The sequence below is a fragment of the Phaseolus vulgaris genome, chromosome 2, assembly GCF_000499845.2.
Source record: "Phaseolus vulgaris cultivar G19833 chromosome 2, P. vulgaris v2.0, whole genome shotgun sequence".
Classification (NCBI taxonomy): Eukaryota; Viridiplantae; Streptophyta; class Magnoliopsida; order Fabales; family Fabaceae; genus Phaseolus; species Phaseolus vulgaris.
This window is the reverse complement of record NC_023758.2, coordinates 48,823,936-48,836,918: the sequence shown is the minus strand read 5'-3', so window position 1 is coordinate 48,836,918 and position 12,983 is coordinate 48,823,936. Positions and strand designations below refer to the sequence as shown.

Sequence of the window (12,983 nt, the reverse complement as noted above, 5' to 3'; positions counted from 1 at the left end):
TTATTACATATTTCACATTGAATTATTAAAAATTGTTACAAATATTATTAAGAAAGATTAATTTGCATACTAATATTTTAAATCGTTGAATATTAATATATAAGTAGGGTTCTTGAATTTTAATTTCCATTTTGAATTAAGGTGAGTAATAATTGTGCACTGAAATTTTTATGTGCATTAAGAAAGGAAAATTAAATAGAAAAACATTTAAAATATCAATTGTACTTTAGAAAAGAAAAATCACAAAAGGATCCATATTCTATATGCTAGAAAGTGCAAAAATTATTGAAGGTTTATTATAATCGCAGAAATAATTTGTTAATATTTCTTTAATCATCGTCCGAATTAATTATTTTTAAATTAAAAAAAATTGTTAAAAAACACATCTTGATTAAAAATATTATTTATATTTATTTTAAAGATTTTTAAATTTGAAATAAATAAATGTTATTTATATTTTTTATCCAATATTTATGTTTAAGAAAAAAATAATACTCATGAATATAATAAATTAAAATAAGTACTAAGTCAGTATAATTGTCAAGATTGTTCTGTGTTCCTTTTCAAATGGTATAATTTTAACAAAAGCTTAAATTTCAAAATAACATTATTCTTTTTAACTATACATTTTACGTAATACACCTAAATATACAGTGAAATAAAATAAATTAAAAGAAAAATTATAACATCCTTAACTACCTTATTAAATTTTAATTTACTATGTCATATATTATTATATCATAAATCATTATCCATTCATACATCGATTTTCAAATATATACATCAAAATAAAACATCAAAAGAATTAAAAGAAAAAACTCTCTCATTTTCAATTTTGAGGCCTATAACATACAACATCATATGTTCACATGTAACTCACGATCATAACAAATCTAAAAAAAAAACGATACTAACAAGAAATTAGGCTAAGTTACTGATTTTTAAAATTTATATTTGAATCATTCAATCATAATCATATGAATAATCACATTTCATTCATTCTAAATATATTAAACAATTAAGTGTCTTTAAATGACTCGTGTTCTATATTACTCATGTCAAAAATCAAATTAGATCCACACGTACACTTGACTCTACTTCTGAAAAAATCGTACATTGATTTAGACTAAAAGAATTGCACATGTTATAATATCCCGTTGTGAAATTCACACATCTATGCGAATAAGAATATCATAATAGAATCTCCTCATATGACAAGGTTAATTAATATGGCATGTTAGACTACGATTTTTTATATTGTAGACCAAATCATATAAATCTCATTTGACTGCCACCAACTTAATATGTGAATAGAGTCAGATATCTTATTCTAAATGTATTACTAATCAAGACACATCCTAACTATCCTTAACAAAGTATTTCCTTACTTGAAATTACTATGTATCGATAATATATCATTCAATCATATAGAAGTTTATATTTTTAAAACCGTTACAAAATATCAACAATAATCACATAATATTTAAAATTTTACATATCAATTGAATATATAATGAGTATTTGTTTTATATTTTTTTTATAAATATTAGATTTACTTATTTTAAACACATGTTGCATGAATTGGTTAAATTGACATTAGAAAGTTGTAATCACTTACAATTTACAAAATGATAAATTTCAAAAAGATTTAATTCAATTTCATGACCTATAGAAAACAAACCAAAAGATATCTAAGCAAAGATGACAAATGTTGTCAAAATGGCTCGAGCCCATGAAGTTGGGGCTTAAGCCCAGAGAAATCTTCGCTGAACGAATTTGAGGCAAAGAACACCAAAACAATTGTAGCTTAAATTTGCTTACCATAGGGAAAGTTCTTTGAGAAATTTTAAGCCTGAATGTACTCCAAAATCTGCATGTAATTTCGCTTAAATGCAGCAAAAAACATTGAGCGGATTTGAGGTGGAGAGCACCCCAAACTATGCATATTCAAATTATATTGATACGTGGAAATTCTGCTGAGTGAATTTAAGTATGAGAGCATGTATACCTCATATTAAAATCCATTTTTTCAAGTAAAAATCAAGGTTAAATTTCACACTGCATATAACAATCAATTTATATAATTATTGAAGATCTCACATCAACTAGAGATAAAAACATTTCATAGGGGTGCACACCTTCAGTATACACTACAAGAAAATCATGAAATAGAAACCAATTTCTAGAAACCAAAACAATTAGTTGCAATAGTAACTAAATTAGAGACCATTTTAGAAACTAAAAAGAAATTTGGTTTCTAAATTAGTTTCTATTATTTTCTATTATTGTTAAATAGTTTCTAAATTGGTATCTAATTAGCAACCAAGGTTTTAGAGACTAAATTTAGAAACTAAATAATTGGTATCTAAAATCTTAGTTGCTAATTAGTCCATCTTTGTTTATTTCCAAAAGTCCAAAGGAAGGATTCTATTGTCAAACTCAAGAATACTCTAATTAGAAATATAAAAATAAAATAAAAGAGAAAAGATTTTTTTTTATAAAAATGAATATTGTTTTACACCGAAAACTAAACAATTATATTTTTTTATTTATTTATAACTTTTATTTTAAAAATAAAATATTTTATTTTAGTTATACCACTTGTAATCTAAAATATTTTTTATGAGTACTATCTTTATTCATTTAGTCATATTAACCTAGTTTTCTGTTTAGTGGTTATTTTCTAAAATATATTAAACAAATCCGATTCTTTATATGTAAAAGGTATTGAAGAAACAAATTGAGTAAAGATATTGAAGAATCTTTACCAATGCGTAAGAATGGTATAAAGCTAGGCACGTTAATATAAAGCTGTGAAGCATATTTTGAATTGAAGGCTTTTCCAAAAGTTGATTTGTGATAGAAATAGAATATATGCAAGTTGCTTACAAACAAAGGGATCTGAGAGTTGCAGAGAAAATTGAAACCCTTCATCATTGGCCATGTCTGCTTCTCTAACCAAGCATGATGTGTTTCTCAGCTTCAGAGGGGAAGACACACGTGACAACTTCATTAGTCACCTTTATGCAGCGCTGCAGAGGAAGAACATTGAAGCATATATTGATTACAGATTAAACAGGGGCGAAGAAATTAAACAGGAAGTTCTTCATCATTCCCCGTGTCCACTTCTCTAACAAAGCATGATGTGTTTCTCAGCTTCAGAGGGGAAGACACACGTGACAACTTCATTAGCCACCTTCATCCAGCACTGCAAAGGAAGAACATAGAAGCATATATTGATGAGACACTACCCCGGGGCGAAGAAATTTCATCTGCACTGCTCTCTGCAATAGAAGAATCGAAGATTTATATCGTCGTTTTCTCCCAAAACTATGCATCTTCCACTTGGTGCTTGAATGAACTCACTAAGATACTTGATTGCAAGAAGAGATATGGAAGGGATGTCATACCTGTTTTCTACAAGGTGGATCCGTCAACTATTAGGAAGCAGGAAGAAAGATACAAAGAAGCATTCGATGAGCATGAGCAGCACTTTAAGCACGACAAAGTGCAAGGATGGAAGGATGCTCTCACCGAAGCTGCTGGACTTTCAGGCTGGGATTCAAAAGTCACCAGGTCATTATATTTATTAGATAATCAGGATCTCTTTTCATTTACTAAAATTGTGTTCATCTCACCATAAATCAAGTGTTTCTTTTTTCCATTTTTCGTAGTGGGTCATAGATCTGAACCATATCACATCTTATAGCTTAACTTTGTACCTACAAGACTGCTTCCTAGTATCAGAAGTCACTACCGGTTACTGTAGAATTTCTGCGATCTTGATTTGCAATTTCTAAACCAACCACACTAATATTCGAAGATAACGTCCTACAATCAATATGTGAATCTATTCAATGATGTTCACTCTTCTTGACTCTGAATTTTTCTTTAGTTTTGTTTTAGCTTTTGTGCATGAATACTTATACTTTATTTTCTAAATCATCTGCCAGGTCAGAACACACACTTGTTGAAGGAATTGTGGGAGATATTTTGAGAAAATTGAATCGTTATTCCATCAGTTATGATCAAGGAATCATCGGCATTGAAAAAAATATTGAAGGAATTCAGTCCTTGTTGCATCTTGACTTACCGGATGTTCGGATCATAGGCATTTGTGGCATGGGAGGAATAGGAAAAACTACAATTTGTGATCAAATATATCACAAATTGGAATTGCAGTTTGATTCCAGCAGCCTTGTTTTAGACGTTCAAGAAAAAATACAAAGAGATGGAATAGACAGTATCAGAACAAAATATCTGTCTGAGCTCAAACGGACAAAGGTTCTCCTCATTCTTGATGATGTTACCGATTCAGCTCAACTTCAAAAATTAATAAGAGGGAGTGATAGTTTTGGGCAGGGCAGTAGAATCATTATCACCAGTAGAGACAGACAAGTGCTTAAGAATGCTAGAGCTGATGATATCTACGAAGTTAAGGAGTTGAATTTTAATGATTCTCAGAAGCTTTTTAGTTTACATGCTTTTAAACAAAAATCTTCAGAAGAAATTGGTTACAGGGAACTGTCAAAAAAGGTGTTGACATATGCAGAAGGGATTCCGTTAGCTCTCCAGATTTTGGGGTCATTGCTTTATGGAAGAACAAGAGAAGCATGGGAGAGTCAGTTGCAAAAGTTGGAAAAGGGCCAACATCTTGGTATTTTCAATGTATTAAAATTAAGTTATGATGGGCTCGAGGAGGAGGAGAAGAATATATTTCTTGACATAGCTTGCTTTTATATAGGTCACAATGAGATTGTGGTAGCAGAAACACTTGATGACTGTGGTTTCTCTTCTAAGATTGGAATGGATATTCTCAAAGATAGGGGCTTAATATCTGTCTTTCATGGTAGAATTGTGATGCACGATCTAATACAAGAAATGGGTAAAGAAATTGTTCGTAAAGAGTGTCCTCAGCATCCTGGAAAACGCAGCCGATTGTTTAATGTTGAGGAAATTTGTGAGGTTTTAAGAAAGAACAAGGTATATTCTGTTGTTACTTTGTGAAAAATAGCAAACTACTGAACTGTCATAAACATCCTGAAATGCAGCATTTCATGCTTTTTTTTTTCTAATTACATTGATTTACTTTCAGGGGTCAGATGCAATAGAGTGTATATCACTATCTACTTCAATAGAGTGTATATCACTATCTACTTTCAAAGTAAAAGAAGTTGTAGTACATGCACAAAGTTTCGAAAAGATGAACAATCTTAGGGTGCTTAGGCTCTACACGTGGGGATTGGAATTAAAAGTGTCTTTTGAATCACCTCTTGTGGATATGCCAGACACTCTAAAGATTCTTTATTGGACACATTTCCCTCAAAGATTTTGGCCTCCAAACTTTTGCCCACAAAATCTAGTGACCCTCGAAATGCCATTCTGCCATCTTGAACAACTCTGGGAAGGAGATCAGGTTTTTCAAGCTATCTATGTTCCTTTGTGTTCTAAACTTTCAAAGATAAAAATAAATTATACAAGCATGTTTTCTGTATTATACATATACAAGTTTTCATTTGCAATTCCTTTGTGCCTTCTCGACATTATTCGATTTGAAATTTCTTTTATTTGAGTCATACTCAGCATGTTTCTAATTAAAGATAATTATAAATTTAATAGTTTGCATATTTTTTTAGGCATATCATCTAATGGCCCGTGAATGTATTATATCTACTTTGGAAGATCTTATATAGTTTTTTAATATGAAAATGAGTTATGTAAATAAAATGGAATTTTATATAATTTAGTTAATTTAATTATAATTTTCATCATTTCTGAAAAATAAAAATTATATTTAATTTAATTACCCTGTCTTCATATTTTATCTTTAATAATATTTTAAAACCAAAAAAAAAATTACATTGACAGAAGCCATATAAAAAATATTAAAGAAACAACGAAAACTTATAAGATAGAGGAAAGAAACTCCCAACGTGAAGAATTTTATGTTTAAACATTCTACTTATGAAACTTATGTGGTAAATCTTTACAATATTTAATTCCATATAATGAAAATTTGTAGGTTTAATTAAGTTTTAAGTATCTTATAAATTTGGTTATTTTCAAATTGAGGGTTTTATTAATTTTTTTATTCCATCGAGTATTCAAAAAAATTTATATTATTTAATTGAGTTCATGTTGTTTATTTTATATTATTTAATTAAAAATGTCTTAGATACTTTTTTTATCATAACATAAACTTGAATATAATATACAATAAATTAAAAATTATGTATTTAATAAAATAAATTATGGAAAGATGGACTTTTTAACTAAGGTTTAATTTTAAATCTGAGACAACACCATTTATTTTGTGAGTTGATACATGTATAATATAAAGTATTTTGACATTGTGATCGATTATAAATTACTATCATAAGTTTTTGAATACATACTAAGTTTAGGTTCAAATGATTAGGATGTAATTTTAGGTAGGGAACAAAAAGACGTTAAATTTTGTGATTTTTTATAATAACTATAAAATTTATAGGCAGAGTTTTGTTAGTCCACAGTGTGGTTTTTTTAACAGTGGTTTTTAAGTAATGTAAAATATAAACTCAATAGATAGTAGCTAATAGTTTAAATAGGAAGAAAAATAGATAAAGTAGTTTTTATTTGTTACCTCATTCATTTACTATTTCTGGCAGATTTTACCCAACTTGAAAAGGCTCGACCTGAGTGTTTCTCGGAAACTTACTAGAATACCAGACCTTTCTGGGTCACCAAATATTGAAGAAATAAAGCTGAGTGCTTGTTCAAAGTTGATTGAAGTTCACTCTTCGATATTCCTCAGCAAGCTCAGTTATTTATGTTTAGATTTTTGTTTTGATCTCGAAAGTGTAAATATTCCGAGCAACATTTTATCCACATCACCAGGACGGATTAGTCTTTTCCATTGTGGGAAGCTTAATATGTTTTCATTGAGTGAACATCAAGATAAATTTCTCCCTCGTGTCATACTGGAGCGTCAGGAACCGGATATGATGAAAGAGATAAATGCTAATAATGCTACAGACTCAGAAGACTCAGAAGACTACGAAGGTGTGCCCTTACAATTTAGTGGCAAGAAGCTCTCTCACATAGATCTCTCTCACTGTTCTTCTCTTACAATCTTTCCAATTGACCTTTCTGATATGAAATTCATAAATCAACTTTCTCTCCGTGGTTGCTCAAAATTGGAAAATTTACCCGAGATTCAGGACACGTTGGAAGATCTAGCGGTGCTCATCTTAGACGCCACAGCCATACAGGCACTACCTTCATCCTTGTGCCGTTTGATAGGGCTTGAAGAACTGAGTTTGCGCAGTTGCTTCAATCTTCAGATTATTCCATCTTCCATTGGAAGCCTCACCAGACTATGCAAGTTACACCTCACCCGCTGTAATTCACTTCAGACTTTTCCAAGCAGCATTTTCAATTTGAAATTGAGCAAGCTTGATTTGTGTGGTTGCTCAAGCCTGAGTACCTTCCCAGATATCACGGAGCGGGCTCCTACTTTTGCTCGCATTGACTTATCATATACGGCTGTTAAAGTACTGCCTTCCTCATTTGCCAATTTCGTTAATCTTCGATCCCTGGAGCTCCGCAAATGCACTGATCTCGAGTCACTTCCAAACTCCATTGTTAGTCTGAAGCTACTCTCTAAACTTGATTGTTCGGGGTGTGCCAAATTAACAAAAATCCCAAGACACATCGGTCGCTTGACGTCATTAGTGAAACTGTCACTGCGTGATAGCGGAATCGTGAACCTTCCTGAGAGCATTGCTCATCTTTCAAGCTTGAAATCGCTTGATTTAAGCGACTGCAAAAAGCTTGAATGCATCCCACAGATTCCACCATTTCTAAAACAACTCGTGGCATTGGATTGCCCATCCATTAGAAGAGTGATGCCAAATTCTCTTGTTCAAAACTTGTCAAATTCCAAAGAGGGTGTCTTCAAATTTCGTTTCACCAATGCTCAACAACTGGATTCAGGTGGTCGTGCTAACATTGAGGAGGATGCAAGGCTTAGGATGACCGATGATAGATATAGGTCTGTGTTCTTCTGTTTTCCAGGGAGTACAGTTCCTGGTTGGTTCCATTTTCGTGGGAAGGGACATTCAGTGACTATAAATGAAGATTTAAGTTTCTGCAGCGATGATAGGCTCACTGGTTTCGCTTTGTGTGTGGTTTTTGGAGTGTTAGATACGAATTCTGTTAAAGGTAGATATGGTTCTTTTGGTTACAGCCTAAAATTTGAATCTGATGATGATGGCACACATATCATTCCAAATAATGATAGGTTAAACAGACATTTCAAATGGAATGGTGAATACAGTTTTGTTGATAAAGATCACACATTCGTCTGGAAATTTAACTTAGAATCCCTAAGCCCTAGGCTGTGTGATGCTCGCAGCTTCACTTTTGAGATCAGTCCTCTTTATGACTTTGGGTGGTCAGTTGTGACAATAAAAGAATGCGGCATATGCCCTCTTTATTCCAAAAAGAAAGATGATAAATATGGTGGTGCTGTTCACATTGAAGAATCCAGTGGAAGCTAACCTGTAAAATAGTCTTTCATTGGTGAGGATCTAAACTGGCTTCTCGTTAATACTTCTAAATTACAAGGTTCAACACGTTGAATTTTTATTAAGAATTTCTCGTTTTTAATGTATTTTGATTTATTTACATTCTCAATGGCATTTTAGGAGTGGGTTCGCTCAATTGTTGATTAAGATTTCTGAATTATTGTTAGATGTAGTTTGATGTTTGTGTTCAGCATGAGATGGGTTGCTCTGTTGTCCCAGAGTTGCATCTTCTTGAAACTCTTCATATATAGTTTCATTAACTTCTTTAGCATATTTGGGTTGCATTTGTAGTGAAGGCATTATGATTGGTAAATGGTGATTGGTAATTCCTCTTCATACTTTTCTCCATCCTATGGAATCTCATATTCCCAGTTTTACAACAAGGTACCTGTTTATGCTAATTAATGCTGATTGAATATCATATCATTGTATTAGGTTTGTGCATGGAGCTGTAAAATCCTGAGGAGCTGTAAAATCAGAAACATTTGAAGGAACAGAAATTGAATATAAAACTTGAAAACCAAGTTGAAAGACTTCTCACAAGTTGAACACCAGCTAAATTGTCACAAGATTCCCTCACATAGGTTCTCATATTTTTACCCTCACTCCTCTTCTCATTTACATTATTATAGAATTTGTAAACCTTTATTCAAAAAACAATTATTGTTTTTTGAAAATAATATTACAAATATGAATAAACTATTTAAACAGAAATGAAATATTAATAGAATTTATTTATGGATAAAATATATTTGGAGTTATATAAAAAAATTCAAATTTAGTTTTTGTAATCTATTTTTTTTTCTTATTTTTGCTTGTTTAAATTAGAAATGTTTCTGTCTAAAGGTAATTATAATTAATATTTAAGGGAAATTTTTTTGAGAGAATCATAACTAAATTTAGAAAGTTGTAGAGAGATTAAAATTATAATTTACTAGTCTTTTAAATAATTGGTAATTAATTAATTATATGTAGAGTGAAGATCTAAATTGTAATTAAATAATTTTGACAGCACCATGTCAATTAGGAACAGTAACTTTTTTTTGTGGCGAATCCTATTTTTTTTAAAATCATATTACCACTTGAAATATATTTGTAAAAGTCTAGTTGGAATAATTTTCCCTCTGAATCATAGAAAAGTAATTATTACATATTTCACATTGATACTACAAGTCAAGATCGACACAAGATAATTACCAAAAATTATTTTGTATATTTGAGAATAAAGTTAAAATCAGCCTGAATACAAAACACACAAGTGAAATGCATTTAAAAGAAAAGCGAGAACATTAAAAAAAGTTCAATAGAGTTTAAAATTAAAGTATCGTTTATTACAATTTATAAGTTTAATTGTACATTTATAAGTTTAATCATCCATTTGACCCATATAGTTAAAAGATTTTTTATTTCAGTTTTTATACCAAAAGACATCTCCTTTAAGTCTTATACTAAAGGGATATGTTTTCAATATAAAACTGAAAAAATTTATAATATAAAAGTTTAATTAGTATGGATGTTTGGTAATCTCCTCTATTAAATTTATAATTACAATCATAAAAGCAGGCCAGAACATATTCCAAAGAGTAGAATATAATTGCTTCTAAATTAGATAAAATTTGCTATAGTATTAGATTTCTACATATGAACAATATAAATACCAAATCTAAGTACCAATTTTGTATCAGATATTTTCCAGAGAACAAAAATGATATAACCATTAAACTGCTAGTAACAAAGAACTTGAATTCTTATCATAAATATCTCAGAACTTCTAAATTCTCCTGAGTCCTTTTGCAATCTCAAAGGAAATTTTCTTCCCTAAAGCATCAAGAACGGGACACGTTGGTGAGCTTAGAAGCCTACAAACACAATCTCTCATGTCAATATTTGTTAATGTTATGCATGAACAGCAAAAATAAAATAAGTTTTCATCCTTGTGCCGTTTGGTAGGGCTTCAACAACTGAGTTCGCACAGTTGCTTGAATCTTGAGATTATTCCATCTTCCATTGGAAGCCTCACCAGACTATGCAAGTTACACCTTACCTACTGTAATTCACTTCAAACTTTTCCAAGCACCATTTTCAATTTGAAATTGAGGAAGCTTGATTTGGGTGGTTGCTCAAGGCTGAGGACCTTCCCAGAGATCATGAAGCCGGCTCATACTTTTGCTCATATTGACTTGACATGTACGGCTGTTAAAGAACTGCCTTCCTCATTTGGCAATTTGGTTAATCTTCGATCCCTGGAACTCCAAGAGTGCACTTATCTCGAGTCACTTCCAAACTCCATTGTTAATATGAAGCTTCTCTCTAAACTTGATTGTTCGGGGTGTGCCAAATTAACAGAAATCCCAAGACACATCGGTCGCTTGACGTCATTAATGGAACTGTCACTGCGTGATAGCGGAATCGTGAACCTTCCTGAGAGCATTGCTCATCTTTCAAGCCTGAAATCACTTGATTTAAGCGACTGCAAAAAGCTTGAATGCATTCCACCGATTCCACCATTTCTAGAACAACTCGAGGCATTGGATTGCCCATCCATTAGAAGAGTGATGTCAAATTCTCTTGTTCCAAACTTGTCAAATTCCAAAGAGGGTGTCTTCAAATATCATTTCACCAATGCTCAACAACTGGATTCAGGTGCTCGTGCTAACATCGAGGAGGATGCAAGGCTTAGGATGATCGACGATACATATAGGTGTGTGTTGTTCTGTTTTCCAGGGAGTGCAGTTCCTGGTTGGTTCAATTTTCGTGGGAAGGGACATTCAGTGACTATAAATGAAGATTTAAGTTTCTGCAGCGATGATAGGCTCACTGGTTTCGCTTTGTGTGTAGCTTTTGGAGTGTTAGATATTAAAGGTGGATATGGTTCTTTTCGTTACAGCCTAAAATTTGAATATGATGATGGCACACAGATCATTCCATATAAGGGTGTGTTAAATAGCTATTTCAAATGGGATGGTGAAGGGACATTCGTGTGGAAATTTAACTTGGAGTCCCTAATGGCGAGCGGCATGAGCCTTAGGCTGTGTGATGCTCGCAGCTTCACTTTTGAGATCAGTCCGTATGATCCCTTTCTGCGGCCAAATCGGCCAGATTACGAATCAGTTGAGAGAGAGTTGAAATCAGGTATCAGAATAAAAGAATGCGGCATATGCCCTCTTTATACGAAAAAGAAAGATGATAAATATGGTGGTGCTGTTGACTATTCTGCATCAGAAAATGACATTGAAGAATTCAGTGGAAGCAATGTTGCACACTCTTCAGGAGAAACAGGGGAAGATAGGAAGAGGAACGCCGAAAGCTACCCAGTCAACTAGTCTCTTCCTCTTCTGGCTTATCGTAATACTTCTAGATTACAAGTGTTGAAATTTTATCATGAATTTCTCATTTTTAAGTTATTGTTAGATAGAGTTCAATAGCTTTTAAAGAAAAGCGAGAACATTAATAAAAGTTCAATATAGTTTAAAATTAAAGTATCGTTTATTATAATTTATAAGTTTAATTGTACATTTTATAAGTTTAATCATCCATTTGACCCATATAGTTAAAATATTTTTTATTTCAGTTTTTATACCAAAAGACATCTCCTTTAAGTCTTATACTAAAGGGGATATGTTTTCAATATAAAACTGACAATTTATAATATAAAAGTTTAGTATGGATGCTTCTCTATTAAATTTATAATTTCAAAGACTAAATTTTATAATTACAAATTTTCAAATAATTCATAAAAGCAGGCCAGAACATATTCCAAAGAGTAGAATGTAATTGCTTTTAAATTAGACAAAATTTGCTAGTATTAGATTTCTACATATGAACAATATAAATACCAAATCTAAGTACCGATTTTGTATAAGATATTTTCCAGAGAACAAAAATGATATAACCATTAAACTGCTAGTAACAAAGAACTTGAAATTCTTATCATAAATATCTCAGAACTTCTAAATTCTTATAAAAAATATCTCAACCACTGAAGAATAGAGGCTATCAAAACTGGGATTAAAATATTGTATTTTTATACCAACAACAGAAAGTTGCAGTGATTTGAGGTAGACAATGCTACGACAGAAAGAAATAATTATGAATGTGTAATCCTTATATATATATTATGAATAAAAATGTTTCTATATTTCATCAAGATATGTTTCCAACCTGCAGATAAAGAGTAACATTGAAACTAAAAACAAAGTATTGCATTATTTTACATCTACATCACGAAATACATCAAAAATAATTTATACACACCTCAAACCTAGGTATATTTCTTCTAGTTCCTCCTTCAAATGCAAGCACCGGTAAAAATGCTATAGCTGGTCCTTTTATGTCCACAAGAAAGTTCTGCACAGAAATAAATCGAGATTTGATCATAGGAAAAAACCAAGATCTAGATGAAAACAAATTTTAATT

General features: G+C 31.4%; 4 protein-coding genes across 5 annotated transcripts in view; all 4 read left to right on the top strand.

Annotated features, from left to right (window-relative positions):
• The window catches only part of LOC137812976 (disease resistance protein RPV1-like), a 66,606-nt gene extending 57,595 nt beyond the window's left edge, over positions 1–9,011 (top strand). Inside the window, exon 5 of the mRNA XM_068615240.1 lies at positions 8,542–9,011. The gene's annotated coding sequence lies outside the window, so the exon portion shown is untranslated. The remainder of the gene's footprint in view (positions 1–8,541) is intronic.
• LOC137812974 (disease resistance protein RPV1-like) overlaps positions 1–12,983 on the top strand; it is an 81,452-nt gene that overhangs the window by 58,483 nt on the left and 9,986 nt on the right. The gene's annotated exons all lie outside the window — the stretch shown is intronic.
• Positions 1–12,983, top strand: part of LOC137812979 (vacuolar iron transporter 1-like) — a 44,728-nt gene that overhangs the window by 21,759 nt on the left and 9,986 nt on the right. The gene's annotated exons all lie outside the window — the stretch shown is intronic.
• Positions 2,943–12,123, top strand: LOC137809551 (disease resistance protein RUN1-like). The gene is made up of 6 exons (XM_068610657.1): positions 2,943–3,000; positions 3,099–3,576; positions 3,954–4,983; positions 5,096–5,416; positions 6,648–8,535; positions 10,518–12,123. Exons 1-6 carry the CDS (start codon positions 2,943–2,945, stop codon positions 11,888–11,890), a joined length of 5,148 nt encoding a protein of 1,715 aa, XP_068466758.1. The 3' UTR covers positions 11,891–12,123.

Excerpts from the sequence above, each read along its gene's own strand:
- LOC137809551 (XM_068610657.1), top strand. The coding sequence starts at position 2,943 with ATGTCTGCTTCTCTAACCAAGCATGATGTGTTTCTCAGCTTCAGAGGG. Across the intron at positions 3,001-3,098 it reads CTTCAGAGGGGAAGACACAC|GAAGTTCTTCATCATTCCCC; the intron begins GTGACAACTTCA and ends GAAATTAAACAG. Across the intron at positions 4,984-5,095 it reads AGGTTTTAAGAAAGAACAAG|GGGTCAGATGCAATAGAGTG; the intron begins GTATATTCTGTT and ends ATTTACTTTCAG.